This window comes from Leptonychotes weddellii, chromosome 5 (assembly GCF_054177405.1).
Source record: "Leptonychotes weddellii isolate Sample4059 chromosome 5, ASM5417740v2, whole genome shotgun sequence".
Lineage (NCBI taxonomy): Eukaryota > Metazoa > Chordata > Mammalia > Carnivora > Phocidae > Leptonychotes > Leptonychotes weddellii.
In genome coordinates, this window is record NC_138373.1 from 89,858,540 (window position 1) to 89,876,486 (window position 17,947).

General features: G+C 37.3%; 1 protein-coding gene across 1 annotated transcript; it reads right to left on the minus strand.

The window, feature by feature from the left end:
* Positions 1-1,260: 1,260 nt before the first annotated feature.
* Positions 1,261-16,435, minus strand: LOC145721755 (ovochymase-2-like). Its single transcript, XM_081821385.1, has 6 exons — positions 16,262-16,435; positions 14,134-14,169; positions 12,383-12,607; positions 5,555-5,728; positions 2,870-3,137; positions 1,261-1,595 (listed from the first exon to the last, which is right to left on the minus strand). The coding sequence occupies exons 1-6, from the start codon at positions 16,332-16,334 to the stop codon at positions 1,421-1,423; spliced, it is 951 nt and encodes a 316-aa protein (XP_081677511.1). The 5' UTR covers positions 16,335-16,435; the 3' UTR covers positions 1,261-1,420.
* Positions 16,436-17,947: the final 1,512 nt, after the last annotated feature.

Consider the following 17,947-nt stretch of genomic DNA (forward strand, 5'->3'; position numbering starts at 1 on the left):
GCCTGGTGGTGGGTATTGAGGAGGGCACATTCTGCATGGAGCACTGGGTGTTATGCACAAACAATGAATCATGGAACACTTCATCTAAAACTAATGATGTAATGTATGGGGATTAACATAAAAATTAAATTAAAAAAAAAATCTCCAGGGCATTATGCTGAGTGAAAAAAGTTAATCCCCAATGTCTACAAGACCGTAATTCCATTTATATAACATTCTTGAAATGACAAAATTATAGAAACAGAGAACAGATTCCTGGTTGCCAGAGGTCTGGTGGGGGAGGAGGAAGGGCGTATTGCTAGAAAAGGGCAAGAGTATCACTTGTGGTGATAGAAGCGTCCTGCATCTCCACTGTATCAGTGTCAATACCCTGCAAGATGTTTCCACTGGTGAAAAAAGGGGAGAAAGTATATCGGTGTATCTGTATTTCCTACAACTGCTTGGATATCTGTGATTATCTCAACATAAAAAAGTTTAACTAAAATAATTTAATAAGCAAAATAAAGGGAAAAAATACTGATGCCACGTATCCACTTCTGAGACTGTGATTAATTGGTCCAAATTGCATCCTGGTCTACAGTTTTGTTTTAAGCAACCCAGGGGATTATAATACATAGCCAAGGTAAAGCAGCCCTGTTCTAGATGCTCTCACTGACTCACTTACAAAAGCCCAGAAAGCAAACTGTGGGCTGAACCAGGACTGGAGTTTGCAGGATGGATCCACTGAAAAGACATTAAAAAGGGAAGTGAGGCTATTGGCAAGAGCACAGCTGAAGAAGGCAGAAACACAGGAGAGAGTTGGAAGAAAGCAGGGACACTGTCCCAGAGCCCTAGGAATCCATGGAAAGGTGCGAGTGTGAAAGTGGGCACTGTCCACAGATCTTAGTTCCACTCTCCGCCCCCCCCATTTACTTTCTCATTGAAAGTGCACCCCTGCTAAGTAGCTAGGAGGGTTACTGTTTTTTCCCTTTCTACAAATGATCAAGCTGAGGCTCAGAGAAGTTACATAACCCGCCCAAGATCACATGGCTACAATTCCTCACTATGTGTTCACATCAGCTGCGGTTTAAATAAACATTAAAAAAGAACAAGATTTTACTAAGCCATAAAGGTACAGACAATTGAACATCTGATGGGTCCAACTGCTGTTTTAAGTATTTGGGTAAACCTCACCTAACAGTGAGTCTCAGAATAAATAGGACAAGGTTAAAAACATATTTCTTTGAAATCTTCTCTAGACCGCACCAATTAAAGACATATAAAAGTAAAATGTTTGGGCAGGTGCTTCAGCTTTGAGGGAAGGTAGCTTAGAATATCAGAAAGTTTTGAAATCGTGACTTTCAAAAGTACATACAGCACTTCTAAGCAAGATGGAAGATAAAAACCACATGGCAAAGCTTGCAAATATGGAGCAGAGTTGTTATCCACACTGACCTAGTTGGACAGGTTTCTCCAGCTGCAGCAAGGATAGATCATCAGTAGGAGGGAACTGTGCGAAGCCAGGGTGAGTGTACACAGCTTTCACTGGTATCAAATCACTATTTCCCGTGTTTGAGAGGGAACTTCTTCCTATTACCAGGCCATCTGTGATAGTACTTGTCATAGGAAAAAGGAATGGGGGAGATAGATATCACTTTTAATGAGGTCATACTTTTTCAAAATTACTAAAAGTACATTCTCTAACATCTCCCATCTACATTAAAATCTGTATTATCTTGAATTTCTAGAAAATGGAGGTTTCTTATTAATTTGATCCTTGAGAAAAATTAAGGTATCTACTTTCTTGCCTTCATAACATCAAACAAAAAAAAATGATTTAGTGTTTCTTAACAAGATTCATGATGCCTCAGGGTAATGATTCTATGTATTATTACAATCATAATATTACACATTATATGACATACTTATATAATAGTCACTGAAACCTATTCTGAAAGTTTTAGTTACTCTACTCCCTAATACAGTGTTTCTCAAAAAAATGTCCAGGAACTACATGCATTAAATCTGGTAGTGCATTAAAAATGCAGAATCCCAGACATAACTCATTAAGTCAAAATTCAGAATTAAGATTCTAAGATTTCATAGCAAACTCTCCAGGTAATTTTGAGAACATGAAAGTCTGAAAACTGCCTTAGTAAGGAGAACTTCTTGTGATTTCTCTATATCAAAGGAGTTGGGGAATGGTAGAGAAAAGGAGTTTTTGATTCCTTGAAGGTTCCTGTCCACCAAGTTATTGGAGCAGATACTTTTATTAGAAAGCCTACTTTAGCAGCCCTGAAACACTCTATCTACTCATTTAATTATGGGCCATCGCTACTTCTGGGAGGCCGGTATTAAAAACACCAGCCTAAAACTTCTCCGAGTAAGGAGTTTTCAGATATCTCTGTATCACATTGAGACCAAGATTCAGATACAATTTGTTTAAGTGTTTCTTTTAAAGGACATTCTTTAAAATTCTTTGAAAGTGGACACTTATTTTGAGAGTGGGTAGGATGATCAGTAGTCAGTAGAGTAGAGCAAGAAGGACAGGAATTCACATTTGAGCAACTCCTGTGCTCTAGGTAAGGGGTTAAGACGCTGATGCAAACATGTTAAGATATTACCTCCATTTTATAGATAAGGAAAGAGGGGACTATTGTTACTTATATTAAGTAAATTACACTGAAAAGTTAATTTTAACACCTTTTAAAATTAAAAGTTATCAGTAGTAAATGTGTTAGAGAAGCACGACGTGTCGTGGTCTGAGCACATCCATTCATTTGTGAGGTAGGGACTGTATGGGTGGGAGCTTAAGGTTTCCTGTGCTGTGGGGAGAGCAGGAGTACACCCAGCTCAGGCACCCCCCCCATCACCCCGCACGGGCACACACCTAAAGTTACAGTGCGCCGCTGTCAGGACCCACTGCTTTGCAATCAGAGCACCTCCACAGAAATGTTGGCCTTGGTGCTGCAGGCTGACGAGCCAGGGCCACGACCTGGCAGGTGCCACATGGCCACCCACCATCCGGGGCTCCCCACGCTCAGCTGGCAACACCTGTGTGTTTCTCTCAGATCCTTGCATTAGAAATGGGTCAACAACTGGAATTCCACATGTGTCTTGGGTTGGCTGTTTTCCAGTATTGCTTTCTACGGTTATCTCTGAGAAAAGTAACAACAAAACATTAGAAATACTTATCAAAGTCTATTAAAATCTCAGAATGGAGGGATTTATTTCTTTTGTAGTTTCAAAACTAGGATTCTTAGCCACAGAGGCGATTTCTCTTTTCTTCCATTGCTTTTAAAATGAACAAAAATCAATAAAGTTACCTGAAGCATTAATACATACCTCTTTAGACAAATCAGAACAGAAATGGATTTTTAAAATATTGCACTTAATCATGAAATTACTGGACATTATTCTTTCTTTGGCATTATTTGTGTGATCCCAGTATAACACATCTAGACATATCAAAAGACTTCATACTACATGTATTCCAAGTACAATTTATATAGAAAGGAAAAACATAAGGAAAATTTCTAGTAATGTATTTACTTCATTCTCAGATTTAGAAAGAACTGCACCAGGGAATTAAAAACAAGAGACTTATTCAAGTATATCCTGAAATATGAAGAAAATTAAATAAGCTTCCTCATAGCTTATAATTTGGGAATTATAAGATATGCTCATTTTTTAAATGTTTTGCTTGAAATTTTTTACACCAGAAATCTATTTAAAACAAAGTTTCTAGTAGGGTGGATTTGTTTATTCAATACTTGTATCAAAATTCATTTCTACTTTCTCTTCAGATATGTATAAAACATGGATTCCTTCCTCCTTTTGGATATATATGTCAAAAAAATATGCGAACTCTTCAAAATTAAGACTATCCTAGATCATAGAAATAAAAAACCCGGGGCGCCTGGGTGGCTCAGACGTTAAGCGTCTGCCTTTGGCTCAGGTCATGATCCCAGAGTCCTGGGATCGAGTCCCACATCAGGCTCCCTGCTCGGTGGGAAGCCTGCGTCTCTCCCTCCCACTCCCCCTGCTTGTGTTCCCTCTCTCGCTGTGTCTCTGTCAAATAAATAAAAATATTAAAAAAAAAAAAAGAAATAAAAAACCTCACAAAGTTATCTATTCAACATGTTTTATACTTTAAGGTTTACTGCCTTACTGCATGTTTTTACTGCATTTTAATCTGTGTATGTGGTAACTCTTAGACCTGTGGGCTGTTCATACACATGCATAACAGCAATATTTTATTAGTATTCAATTTTTTTTTCAACTTACTTCTAAAAAAAAAAAAAAACAACAAATGCTTAAAAGAGGAAATGAAGCAGCCTAAATATTTTTACCATGCAAATGAAGGGTCAGTTTAGAGATGCAGAGATGGAAAGATAAGAGCAATGGAGACAGGGGTGCCTGGGTGGCACAGTCAGTTAAGCATCTGACTTTTGATTTCACCTCAGGTCATGATCTCAGGGTCCTGGGATCGAGCCTTGTAACAGGCTCCATGCTCAGCAGGAGTCCGCTTGAGGATTCTCTCTCTCCCTCTGTCCCTACCCCTGCTCATGCGCTCTAAAAAATAAATAAATATATCTTTTTAAAAAGAACAATGGAGACAGAAGAAGGGTCAGTAGTTGAGCACTCCTTACCCAATTAAAAAAAAAATCACACCTATATGATGATGTGGTTCATTAGTCTATGGCTCAAATCAAGGACTCTTCTAGAATTCATTCATTCCCCCATCTTACAAAAGACAAAGTGACATCAAAAAGAACTTTGTATTGGATGTTATTAGAATTCTTCCTAGAATTACACTGCAACCAAGAGAATCTCCTAATAACAGATTTATTTGTTTTTTTACTCATAAACACAACCAATGAAGTTCTGGCTTAAAGTAGATTCGATAAACAGAAAAGTCATTACATGTGTTTCTATTTTATGCAGAGTCGTTAGTATGCGTTCAGCTAAAATATTCTTTTTTGGAGGGAGTATCTTTTTGGGGATTTGGGAGTTGTTATTTAATAAAAGAGAGATGGTAACAGAGACATGGAAACACACTGAACTCTACCTTTGTTTCAGCCTCAATGTCCCCACTAGATTTTTTTTTAAATAGCAGCTGCCTTTGATGTTTATCATTATTGCTTAAGTAAAATAACAGAGACACATGCATACACCCCGATTAACTATTACCTCAAATGGTCCATCTAAACTACCAATATGGGGTGCCTGGGTGGCTCAGTTAAGTAGCTTCCTTCGGCTCAGGTCATGATCTCAGAGTCCTGGGATCGAGCCCTGCATCAGGCTCCCTGCTCAGGGGGAGCCTGCTTCTCCCTCTCCCTTTGCCTCTCCCCCCAGCTCATGCTCTCTCTTGCTCCTCTCTCAAATAAAATCTTAAAAAAATTTAAAAAAATAACCTACCAAGGTCTTGTGCCTTAAAGAATGGTCTGAAATGAAGTTATCCTGTTTTGAGAATTAAAGCAGGGTAACTACCAGGGACTCTCAAACCAGTGTTCCACAGGTTCTACTTTGACATGTATGGTATCTGCTTTAATAAATATTTTAAAATACTTACCATTGATAGGCAGTTGGGTTCCCATATTACTTTTTTGTGAATGCTTCTGAACTGTATCTTCCAAAATAAGTTTAAAACCTCTTTCTCCCACAGACTTATCAGTCTTAAAATTCATGGTCAGGTAAGCACCACTGGATATCAAGACAAATTCTTTCTTGGAACCACATAAATGAGCTGCAATGTGAGGTAAACATAGTAATTAAAATATTTCTCCTGTGCAGTAACATAGATAAAAGAGGGCTAGGAGGGGACATTAAATTCCAAACTGTTAATATTAGCAAAGGAATGATTATCGATAATGTAAAATCAAGATTTGTGGAATGGCATCCATGATTTGACTGCAACCATGGAAGGGTACAGATTTTGAATGATTAAAGGGAAAAGAGTGGACTAGCATTTGCTATGAAATGACATACAACTCTATGGCAATCTGTGATCATAAGGATGAGAAAAGAGGCTTGTTGGTGAAGGCAAATGGGCAGAGAAACAAAAGTAATAGGACAGTGTTCTGAATGTTTGTGCCCCACCCCCACCCCGCCCACAATTTCATGGGTTGAAATCCTAATCCCAAATGTGATGGTATTAGGAGGCAGGGCCTCTGGGAAATGGTCACAAGGGTGGAGACTGCATGAATGGAACTAGTGCCCTCAGTTATTTTGGGTTTTTTAAGATTTTATTTATTTATTTATTTATTTATTTATTTATTTATTATTTATTTATTTATTTATTTATTTATTTGACAGAGAGAGAAAGAGAGCATACACAAGCAGGGGGAGCAGCAGGGAGAGGGAGAGAAAGAAGCAGACTTCCCACCAAGCAGGGAGCCTGATGCGGGACTTCATCCCAGGACCCTGGGATCATGACCTGAGCCGAAGGCAGACACTTAACGACTGAGCCACCCAGGCGCCCCAAGAACTAGTGCCCTTATAAAGGAGACCCAGAGAACTCTCTCACTCCTTTTTTGCCATGTGAGGACAGAGCAAAAAAGACAACTATGAATCAGAATTGAGCTCTTACCAGACACCAAGTCTTGGACTTCCAAGCCTCCAGAACCGTGAGAAATAAATGCTTGCTGTTTAAGCCACCCATGTCTAGTATTTTTGTTATAGCGGCCCAAACTGGCTAAGACACTCAGGCTGCCCAAATGCAGACTAATGATGATCCTTTCCTAATTCAGAAATACAAGTTGTTCAAAGGTGGTCCTGAGGGCGCCTGGGTGGCTCAGTCGTTAAGCATCTGCCTTCAGCTCAGGTCATGATCCCAGGGTCCTGGGATCAAGCCCCACATCGGGCTCCCTGCTCCACGGGGAGCCTGCTTCTCCCTCTCCCACTCCCCCTGCTTGTGTTCCTGCTCTCACTGTCTCTCTGTCAAATAAATAAAATCTTAAAAAAAAAAAAGGTGGTCCTGACAGTGATAGGATATCTGCTGTAATTTACTTGTACATGCTGTAATTTCAGTTCTCTCAAAACAGTGATACATTATTGATTTGTCTTAAAGATAATGTTATCTCAACAATCTGACACAGAAAGATAGGGAATGGGGAAGAGTGAACCTCTACATCCTTCTTATCTTTGAAGAATCTGTCTGGTGAACTGGATATGATGGGGAACTGGGATGCACCATGTCAAGGAAAAGGACTCTGGATAGAGTCAACAAACATGCCAGAAGTTTTAAAATAATGTAAATGGGAATAGGTTACTGCTTAGAAAATTTTTAAAAAAGATTTGGGGGTGAGGGAAGATGGTTAGAAGTCAGAGAAAACAAAGAAAGTAGAGGATTTCCAAGATTGTACGTCAACGAAAGAGCATAGCTTCATGCTTACAGGCACAGATTCTATCAGGTTCTATAGCCAAACTGCAGGTTCCACAGCTTTGCAATTTACTATGTGGCCCTGGGTAATTCGTTTAATCTGTCTCACTCTGCCTCAATTTTCTCATCTGTATAATGGAGATAAAAATTATGTTCAAATAGGATTTTATAAATTGGTATTTGTAAATTATTATAAGTGTGTGTTAAATAAAAAAGAAACTTTGGCAAATTACTGGACAGTTTTTGAACACTTGAAGAATCAATGGTCACAAGAAGCCAGCATGGAATCCTTAACGTGTCACATTCAAGTAACCTAATTAATTTTTGTTGAAAGAGCTAATTAGGTGGTGGCTAGGGGGAAGGAGATAAACTTAATGAATCGTGATTGCAATGAAGCACTTAATAAAGTATCTTATGATATCCTGTGAACAGATATAAAATGTAAATGGATAATTAAGTGGCTAGGAAGTTACACAGCTGATTAAATAATCATACAATATTAAGCTGGAGGGAAGGTCTTAATGGTATGAAAATAGTTTTATCCTTGGTTCTGTCAAATACGGTATTTCTATTTAGAACTTAGAAATACAGACAACACATTTACAAAATGTGTAGGTTTAAAATGGGTGCCTGGGAATAGTGCCAATATAGGATCTTAGAGATCATTTATTTCCATCTTTCATCTGACACTGAGTTTGTTCTAAAATAACCCTGGACATAGTGTTGAAGATATGACATGGAACTTATGAGCATTTTCTCTTTTTGAACAGTTCTAGTTGCTAGACTGTTCTTCATGTTGAATCAAAAAGTATCAATGGAATGACTGTCACATGGTTGGTGTAGTTGAAGCCCACTTTCTCTACTTATTAGTTATGTCCCTGGGAACAAGTTGCTCAATCCTTTTGTGACTTGGTTTCTTTATATTTAAAATGAGAGGGACGCCTGGGTGGCTCAGTCGGTTAAGCGTCTGCCTTCGGCTCAGGTCATGATCCCAGGGTCCTGGGATGAAGCCCCGCGTCCGTCCGGCTCCCTGCTCAGTGGAGAGTCTGCCTCTCCCTCTCCCTCTGCCTGCCACTCCCCCTGTTTGTGTTCTCTCTGTCAAATAAATAAATAAAATCTTTTAAGAAAATTTAAAAAAATAAGTAAAATGAGGATAAATGTAACCTACCTCTACAGGATAGTTAAGAAAATTAAGGGAGTTATACATTCTTAGGACTGTGCCTGAATAATGGTAAATATTCAATAACTATTAGATATTATTAGGCAGAACAAATTTCATATTTGGCCTGAGAGTCTCTGAGAATTCCATAAATACTTGAAAGGAAGAATTATGATCCTTCTGTCTTTTCTCTTCTCCAAGGTAAACACTTCCAAGTGCCCAGGCCCTTCAGCATCCTGGTCATTGTGCTCTATGTTTGCGTCAGGGTTCCTTAAAAGGGTTGCTTTACCAAGGTTAGTATTTAATAACCAGTAGGGCAGGAGCTACAGCCAGCAGAGTAGACAGTGACTGAAGATCTGCGAGACTGAGCTAGTGCATGCCCACGAAGTGCCAACACTAAATCTGATGCAAGGGAATGGGTTCCTTTTCCTTGTAATTCTTTACAAACAGAGCTCTGAAATGGTGTCATTTGATACCTCTGAAATTTCAATTGCAAACATCCTGCTTTTTAAATCACCACCTCCTATCTCTCCAACTCATTAGTGTTTCTCTACTATAATTGTTTGGTCTCATCATGACCTTCTAGTCTCAATCCCATAAACTTTCTAAATCCAGCAGCTTCTAAGAAAGTGAGAGATTTCGCCGTAAAGGGAGGCAGAGAAATGGAGCAATAGCTACATTTCTTGTTCTATTTTGTTTTAAATGATGGGTAAGACTAGAACATGTTTGAAACTGATGAGAGTGATAGTGGATCTCGATGATGTCCAAGAGAGGATAACTAGAGGAAATCTGTATGCAGCTGATAATCCTCAAATTTTTATCTCCAGCCCAAACTTTTCCTCTAGCTCAAGAGTTCAACATGTAGCTACCTACTGCCAACTCAACCTGGATGTATCATAGCATTAAGAATTTAAAGTGGCCCAAACAGATCTCTCCCCACAAATCTATCTCTCCCTCCGGTATTCCCCATCTCTGTAGATGCTAACCTCTCACACCACAGTCATCCTTGATTTGCATATTTAATCCCATATGCAATCTTCCCGGAAACCCTATTAGTTCTCTCTCCAGATCTGTCCGCTTCACTTGCACACCATTGGTGCCATCCTCTTATAAGGCAATATCTATTGTTGAAAACAGTACTAACAGAACATTCTGCAAGGATGGAACATTCTGTATGAGGGCTGCCCGCTATAGGAGTCACTCACCACATGCAGCAAATTGAGCACTTAAATATGGCCAATACCACCTATTTCATTTTAACTAATTTAAATTTAAACAACAACCTGGACTGGACAGTGCAGGTCTAGAATAACACAAGAGCCTTGTGACTTCACCCTGCCACCCAAAAACTCACTCCTGACACAGCAGCTAGAGCATCTTTCAAATTACTCCCTTGTCAAACACCTTTTACAGCCTCCCAGTGGATTGGAACAAAATTCAAACTCATTACCACAGCCCGAGCTGCACAGGGGCAAAGCCTCCATCTCACCTCGCTCCAGTCTGTCCTTGCTCAGTCTCCAATCACTCTGACCCCTGACACTACTCCAACTTACCAAGCTTTTTCCACATTCAAGGCCATTTTCTCACCTATTTTTTCATCGAATATTAACAAAATGTTAGGAAGTGCTCTACCCACGTGCTGGAGATACAGCAACGAATACAAGATCAAGTCCTGCTCTCAGGAAATTTTCATTCTGGTGGAGGGAGACAGATTATAGACAATTACATACTCTGTCAGGTCATGATAAATGCCGAAAAGAAGAGATGGCAGAGACCTGTTTACATCATGTGACACAGGCCTTAGATGCAACATTTGAACAGACACCTGAATGAACTGAGGAAATGTACCCTTCCTCTGCAACTTACCTCCTTCAGATTACTTTTGACAAGCAGGAATAATTTGATTATTTATCGTTATATAATATTATCATTTTCTTATTTATTGTCTGTCTTTCCAAGAGAAGATGGCAGAGATCATTTCTGACTTGTTCACCATTGTGTCTCCAGTGTGCCCAACTCATTAGGTCATGCTCGGTAATGAATGAATTCAAACTGTACATTTAATATAGTGTTTACTGGTTACTGATGTCTTACATTCATGGGGCAAATGAAAGAAGACCATGAATTTATTTTCATTAAAATATTGTAAAAGCGTTGCAATGGAAACTATTTGGGTGTTAGGGACCACTTCATTTACACATACACAAATAATTAAAAACTACTTAAAAACTAATGAATTCTACTTACATGAATAAAAAAATTTATTAAGAAAGGTTAATGTGGTTCCATATATGGGATAGCCTGTTTCACTAGCTGGGAGATTAGCAATGGGAATCCATGTTCCATGGTTTAAAAATGCTTATATAAATTGCATGTTTGACTGAAATGAAATTATATATATAAAATTGTATAAACTATCAAACTAATGATAGCTTCCTTCTTATAGAGATTTATATAAGCTGATTATAAAAATATGACTAGTCTTATTTATAATTGTTTGACACTTCTGAATGTTGCTAGATGGAAGAATACTAAAGAGTAAGAAAGAGAAAAGTAGCCCCTGACATTCAGAAACAGGTTTGGCACGCACAGCTAGACCATGTTGTTCTCCTACTGGACATAAACAATCTCACAGAACAGCAACATCAGAAAGGACTCTTTGAACCTATGATAAGGTGAGACCAAAACAAGGTCATGTGCAACCACCAAAATACCAAACTTCGACCTCTCTTAAAATAAGGGCTTGCCACTTCTTTACCAAATGCAGTCTTACCCTTATTCAAGTCAGGCCTCCCTATGATTGAGATCCCAATCATAAAATTGCTCCACTTCCTAACAGCAACCAATCTAGAGCCAAGTCCACTTCCTTAGACCCTCTCCAAAATTACCTAACCAAAGCCCAAATCCTATAATAGTTCAACCCCCCTTACTGAGATACCCCATGCTGTGATCCTGGCATCTTTGGCTGAAGGGCACTGGCAAGAGGATTATAGGGTCTGATACTCATATTAATCTTAAGGAGAACTAATAGCTTGAAATGTTCCATCTGTCCCCCTACCCAACACTAATTGCTTGAGATTCCTTGACGGGAACCAAATTCACTGATGGGAAAAAGTTAGGGACCCTTAGAATTTCAAAGCAAATTGCTGAGCTTATTGGTGTTATATATCTTATAATATTACAGGAGAGGTCAAGGTCCTGGAAAAAGATAGTATCAAAACTCTCCTCTTGCTCTTTGGAATAGGTGGATTTTAATGGCGTCCTGAGGAGCAGAACTCGTTGGAGACTGAAGAAGGTGATGCAGTATTAGATCAAAAAATCTTTGGAAAAGTTTTCTTCTATGAGTCAGTCTCAGAAAGGATATTGCCTGACAGTCAAGTGTGATAGACACCATGTGGCCAATAAATCTCTAAAGATTATTCAAACTAATTGGCTTTTTTCTCCTCTTAAATTTACCCTGGGTCTAAAAAGGGTCACTTTTACGGTGAAGATGAAATTTGAGTAAACAAATTTTCAAAAAGTTACCTAAAAATGCAGTTCAGAAATTGAAACCTCTTAAAATATAGGACTTCCTTAGAAAAACAAAATTAGGGTGCCCCCTAATGGCAAAATGGATAGGAATCAGGCTAAAATCAGGAAGAGCTAGACTTACAGGTGAAGATCCAGTGAGTGTGGGCTCAAACTCATCCCACTGTGCTCAATAAAGCTCTGTGATTCTGATGAAGGATCTCATGAAAAATCACTGATAACAAATTATGTTTCCCAAGGCAAGTGTAGGTCATATTTTCCACATATATGCATTGTATAAATGCTTATATAAGTGCCACGTAATGTAGGCCAGTTAAGAAAGATCAGTTTACCAAGTAATCTTGATTGCTGATCTGGTCCATCATAAATACTGAAATAATCCCATTCACAGTTCCAAGATGCTTCTGTTGTAAAGTCTTTCATCACTGCCTTCATTTTATTTCCTGACTTGGAATAAAAAGTCCAAGTGCAGTTCAGCATGTTGGGATAAATGTTAGGATAATTGGGAGATGTGATCTCAGTAGAACTAACTGGAATCAAATCCAATACTGGACATCCTTGAAGCAAAAAAGAAAAAAATTATTTAACACAATAATCCAGGAGCTGAGTTACTTTCTGAATCTAGTTTTAATGTCTGCAACTATGTCATTACAACCTAAATGTAGTGTAATTTTATTAATCTGTCACTCTTTCTTCATATCCATAGTTCCTTATGTATACTGACACAGGATTTAAATGACTTTTGTTTTGAAAAACTGACCCCTCCTAAAGAAGACAGACTGAAGTTCTTTGATTTCATTTCACAAACTGTGAACTGCTAAATCACCCACATACACATTTCAGTGTAGTTTGTTGCTTATATTTAATTAATATACAATCTTAATGTTCATGATCATGAGAAATAGATTTTATCATCTTCAGTCCACAGATGATAGTGATCTATCACTTTGATCTTCAACAGGTATGTCCTAAGACTTTTAGGACTTCCCCAAATTTGCAAATGCCACAATAATATTTATTTCCCATACAGTGCAGAAAAAGAGAACTTCGACACCATTAAAATGTGAGCAGAGAACAGGGCAAGCAGGTTGAGAAGTAGACCTGGGTCCTCATTAGACTGAATTTCTGAATAAATTATGTGCTCCTCAAGTTCAGCCTCATGGCACATACAATTCAAATTGCAAACATTTATCAGTTAGGGAAATTTGGCTAGCTCTCAGATAGTTGAAACATAGACATTAAGATTCACAAGAGCTAAGGGGCTACACCAAAAAAGAGAATTGAAGAATTCAATTTTGGAGTAGACTTGGGCCTACACCAAAAGTCCTAGGTATCATCCAACCTGAAAGCAATGTCATCCAAAAATTGATTTACTTCATCAATAATCTTATCACCTGGGCGCCTGGGTGGCTCAGTTGGTTAAGCGACTGCCTTCGGCTCAGGTCATGATCCTGGAGTCCCGGGATCGAGTCCCGCATCGGGTTACCTGCTCAGCAGGGAGTCTGCTTCTCCCTCTCCCGCTCCCCCCTCTTGTGCTCTTTCTCTCTCTCACTCTCTCAAATAAATAAATAAAATCTTTAAAAAAATAAAAAATAAAAAATAAAAATCTTCAAAAAAAAAAAATAATCTTATCACCTTAGTTTCACTATGCAATGGTCCAGCGAAGAAGAAAACAAAAAATATATATGTAATCCAAAAGACAAAAAGTATACGGAAAGAATGGCAATGAATAGACTTCACGTAAAAAAAAAAATAGACTTCACGTAGCTACAAGGATTCCATTAACAAAACAGATGTGTTTCTCACCCAGTAATTAAGGTGCTACCTCCTCATTCTCTATTCCTTAATGGGCCCAGGTCTCCACTACCCTCAAAGTTTGACATTAAGGCAATCAATACAAATACACATTTTAGCATAAAGTGACTAGAATCACACCACAAACACCTGAACGTTTTTAACAGAAGTCAGAGTGCACTTCTTACTACACAGTGTTTAGCAGCAAGGGCATTTTCCACTCTATTTTCATAATATCATATAACCAAAGTCAAGCCAGTGGGATTCCTTACCTCCATTATAGTCTTACCTTTATCATTAACTTTGTTTTTTCCTCTCATGGAATCTAGAATAAGAGAATATTCAGTGTCAATACATCCAACTAAATACTTTCTATTTCTTTATTCTTCTGATTATAAAAGTGATATATGCAACTTATAAAAGAATTTCAAACTACAGAGAGTTCAAAGAAAATAGTCTCCAGTAGTCCCAGCCTATAAATAACCAATATTCGTATTTTAACATAAACTTGGCCAGGTCTTTTCCTATGCTATGCATACATTTTTAAAAAATTTGTATGCCATTTTACACAATTAAAATTTTTTTCCTCCATTTAATTTATTGTGACCATTTTTCATACTACTCAATATTTCACATAAATTTTAATGATTCTATATTTTTGATTCACATAGATATAACATAATTCATGTTGATATATTTTAATTTGTAATCTCAAAAACATGAATGATGGGAGTCAGATCTTTAAAAAACTACACACATGGGTTATAAATTTTGCTGTCATTGTAAAATAGCTGCACTAATGGTTTTCTATGTTTATCTGAACACAGAAATTGAGTATGTATAATAACAGTCTCCTGAGTTGACTCCTGTTCATACATTGGCTCTCAGCCAGCAGGATTCCCATAAGCAAATGGATCTATTTCTTACCCATTTACTGGATAAGGAGCTACCTCCTCACCTTCTTTTCCCTAATCTGCCCCAGCTGAAATGTAATTGCCTTTATTCAAACAGTTATTGTACACCAGCTATTTACGAGGCACAGTGGCAGGTTTTGGAGATAACAGCATTAAGTTTGAGATGCCTATCAGATATCCAAGTGGAGCGGGAGGCAACTGGTGATACAGAGCTGGAGGTCAAAAATAAAAAAGAAGCTGGGAGTTATTTGCATATCGATGGTAGTGAAAGCTAGGGATTGGGTAAGGTCACTAAAGAGTGAGTACAGGTAAAGAAGAAATGAGAGTCAAAGACTGGGTCCAGAGACACCTCTACCTTTAGTGGTAGAGAAAATGAAGAGCCACCAGTCAAGAGGCTCTAAAAGAGATCAGTGAAGTAAGAGGACAGCTAAGGAGAATGGTTTCCTGGAGGCCAAGACAAGTAGATTCTAGAAGTAAGGAGAGCTCTTCTGTGCCAAACGTTGTTATGGCTGAGAAGGATCTCTTGGATCTGGACTTGGGGGGGTGGGGGAAGTCATTGGTAACTTTGGTAAGACCGATGCCTGTGGAATGGTAACAAAGACATCCCCTATGGGAATGGATCTAAGAAAAAAATGAGGGCAAAAGAGGAGTAGAAATAAATCTCATGGAGTTCTGTGATAAGGAAACAAAGAAACTAAAGTTTTCCTACAATTCCAATGTCATCCTTTACCAAACTAAGATCCCTCCACTGTATATTTTTACTGTACACTGTATTTTTCCTTCAAAACAATAGTTTTACTCTATATTTTTTCTATGTGATTATTTGATTATTGACTATCTCTCCCACTAGATTATAAACTCTACTAGGGCAGAGACTGTTACCAGACTAAATTAAATACTTTTAGTAGAAATGCCTCTCCAATTGTATTCCAGTTAACATTTTTAATGAGTATAAATTGATTAATCTTAAGGACGAAAGCAATTCTAATAACTGTTCAGAATTAAACCTCAATTGCAAATTAATAGTTCTCAATTTTCATAATGCTATCAGTGTCTTCACCCAAGTCACGGGAATGTTGGGCAAAGCATATTTTTCAATAATCTGGTTGCAACCAATATAAATGAACTGTCCATCAAACAAGTGAAAAAGAATATACTAGTACATTAAGGAAATTAATTTCAGAAGAGAAAATCTACTAGAAACTTTTATGCTAGGGATAAAAGTTTCCTCCTATATTGTTATAATCATCCAAGTACCCAGAAAAACAGACAAAATTCTTTGGTGCTTTAAGAAAAAATGACAGATCTGATCAATCTTTTACTTTATAGAGGTTTAGCTTGGGGCCTCCACAGACTACAGAAGTCATACCTTAAACACTGTTCTTTTTCTTCTCCTCTAAAGCAGACAAAAGAGAGAATTCAATCTATTTAATGACAGATTTTTCCTAATAAAGCGCAAAACAAAAACATACACATAAACATATATGAAAGCAATAGGCTTACCAGAAATATGAAAAGAATATCTCAAAGAAAATTCTTCCATGGCCCAACTGACATTGTATGTGAAAATCAGCATGACTAGAGGACCATGAGATTTTAATGAAGGTGAATTTCCTCCACACAATTTTCCTAGCCCAAAATAAAGAAAAAACAAGCATACACAAACTTACCACTTATCAAAGCAAAGGTTATTGAGCAAAGTAAGAGAAAAAAAATCTTATTTTTGTAATTACGAATTTATACCATATCCACTCCCAAGAATACAAAAATGAGAAAATTAAGCAGAAGAAAACCCAATTAGAATAGAGAGAAAGATATTCCAGACTCCTAAATCTACGCATTTCTAAGGACAGGGCTCTAAACCAACTAGAGCACAGGACCCAGTTCCTACAATGGCTAGAATAACCTAGGTAGATCTCTTTAAAGTGATGTATTATAAAAGAAGATGACATGGTCTAGCTAGGTCCTCAGAGAACTAAACAATTATTCTTGTCACCACACTGAAATAAAATAATCATATATAGGGAGCATACTTGAGCCTCAGCTACATACAATCTTCATTTATCCACGGCATAGCCAAATGAATAAGAGGCAAGGTGTGGCAATTGGCATGCTTTCTATGACAAATCATTTCTAGCTTTAAGTGATCATACATAGTATTTTTCTGAAATAAACATTCTAACAAAGGTAGTTTGCTCTAACATTCAATAGGATCAAGGTTTCAAGTCAACAATCCTAAGAATTAAGCTTTTCTCTCTTACAGGAAAAACTCTGCTTTCTTTAGTAAACAGACGTCCAGAGGATCAACTTCATTGTGACAAGAAACAAAGTAAGAGATTTAATTTAGATTGTACAGGAACTGACAGGTGAATACTCACTAACATTTCTTATCTGTGAAAAGAGGCTAATGGTTAATCCAGGGCTTTAGTTTCTCAAAATCATGTGGGTCAATAGTTTGTCATCTCTTGGGAAATGAACAAAATAAAAATCAAAAGCTTTGGAGACTCTGGTTTTAATTTGAAATGTAATCACAGCTGCATCAAAGATATTGGGGCCTATAAACTTATTATTACAGATTTGAACTTTTCTAATACTGATTTGTAAACATTCCCTATATTATTTACCTTAAACCTTTCTCAGACCTGTTAAAAATCCCAAGTTTGTTACTTGTTTTTAAATTTTGTTTCTATTGAGGCAGAAAAGTTTTTAATTACATAGGAATTTATTGATAATTTCCTATTTCTCCTATTGCTTTTATATGAGAAGGTCCTTCTGCATCAAAAGTTAATTACCCATTTTTTTCTACTTTGTAAAAAAATGCCTCACTCTTTAATTGGCTCTTGTACAAAGTTATGAAAAATATAATTTATATTTTCCTCTCTGATTTGTATTGCCAAATTTATCATCTATAAATATCTTATACTTTCCCTTTTATTCTATTTCTACTCATGTGTGTCTCTATGTGTATGTACTACTGTTTTAATTTTATTGTTTTAAAGTATGTTTTAATATTTGATAATTTGTCTCATCACAAAAAAAAACAAAAACAAAAACAAAAACCCTTTGGGGACTCTGGTTTTAACTTGAAATTTAATCAGGGCTGAGTCTCCCAAAACATTTTCAGTTAGTCCTATTTATTTTAAAGATAAATAGTTATTATTAGTTTCTATCTCACTCTCTGAAAAGAAA

Excerpts from the sequence above, each read along its gene's own strand:
- LOC145721755 (XM_081821385.1), bottom strand. The coding sequence starts at position 16,334 with ATGCTGATTTTCACATACAATGTCAGTTGGGCCATGGAAGAATTTTCT. Across the intron at positions 14,170-16,261 it reads ATATTCTTTTCATATTTCTG|ATTCCATGAGAGGAAAAAAC; the intron begins GTAAGCCTATTG and ends CTCTTATTCTAG. Across the intron at positions 12,608-14,133 it reads AAACAAAGTTAATGATAAAG|GATGTCCAGTATTGGATTTG; the intron begins GTAAGACTATAA and ends TTTTGCTTCAAG.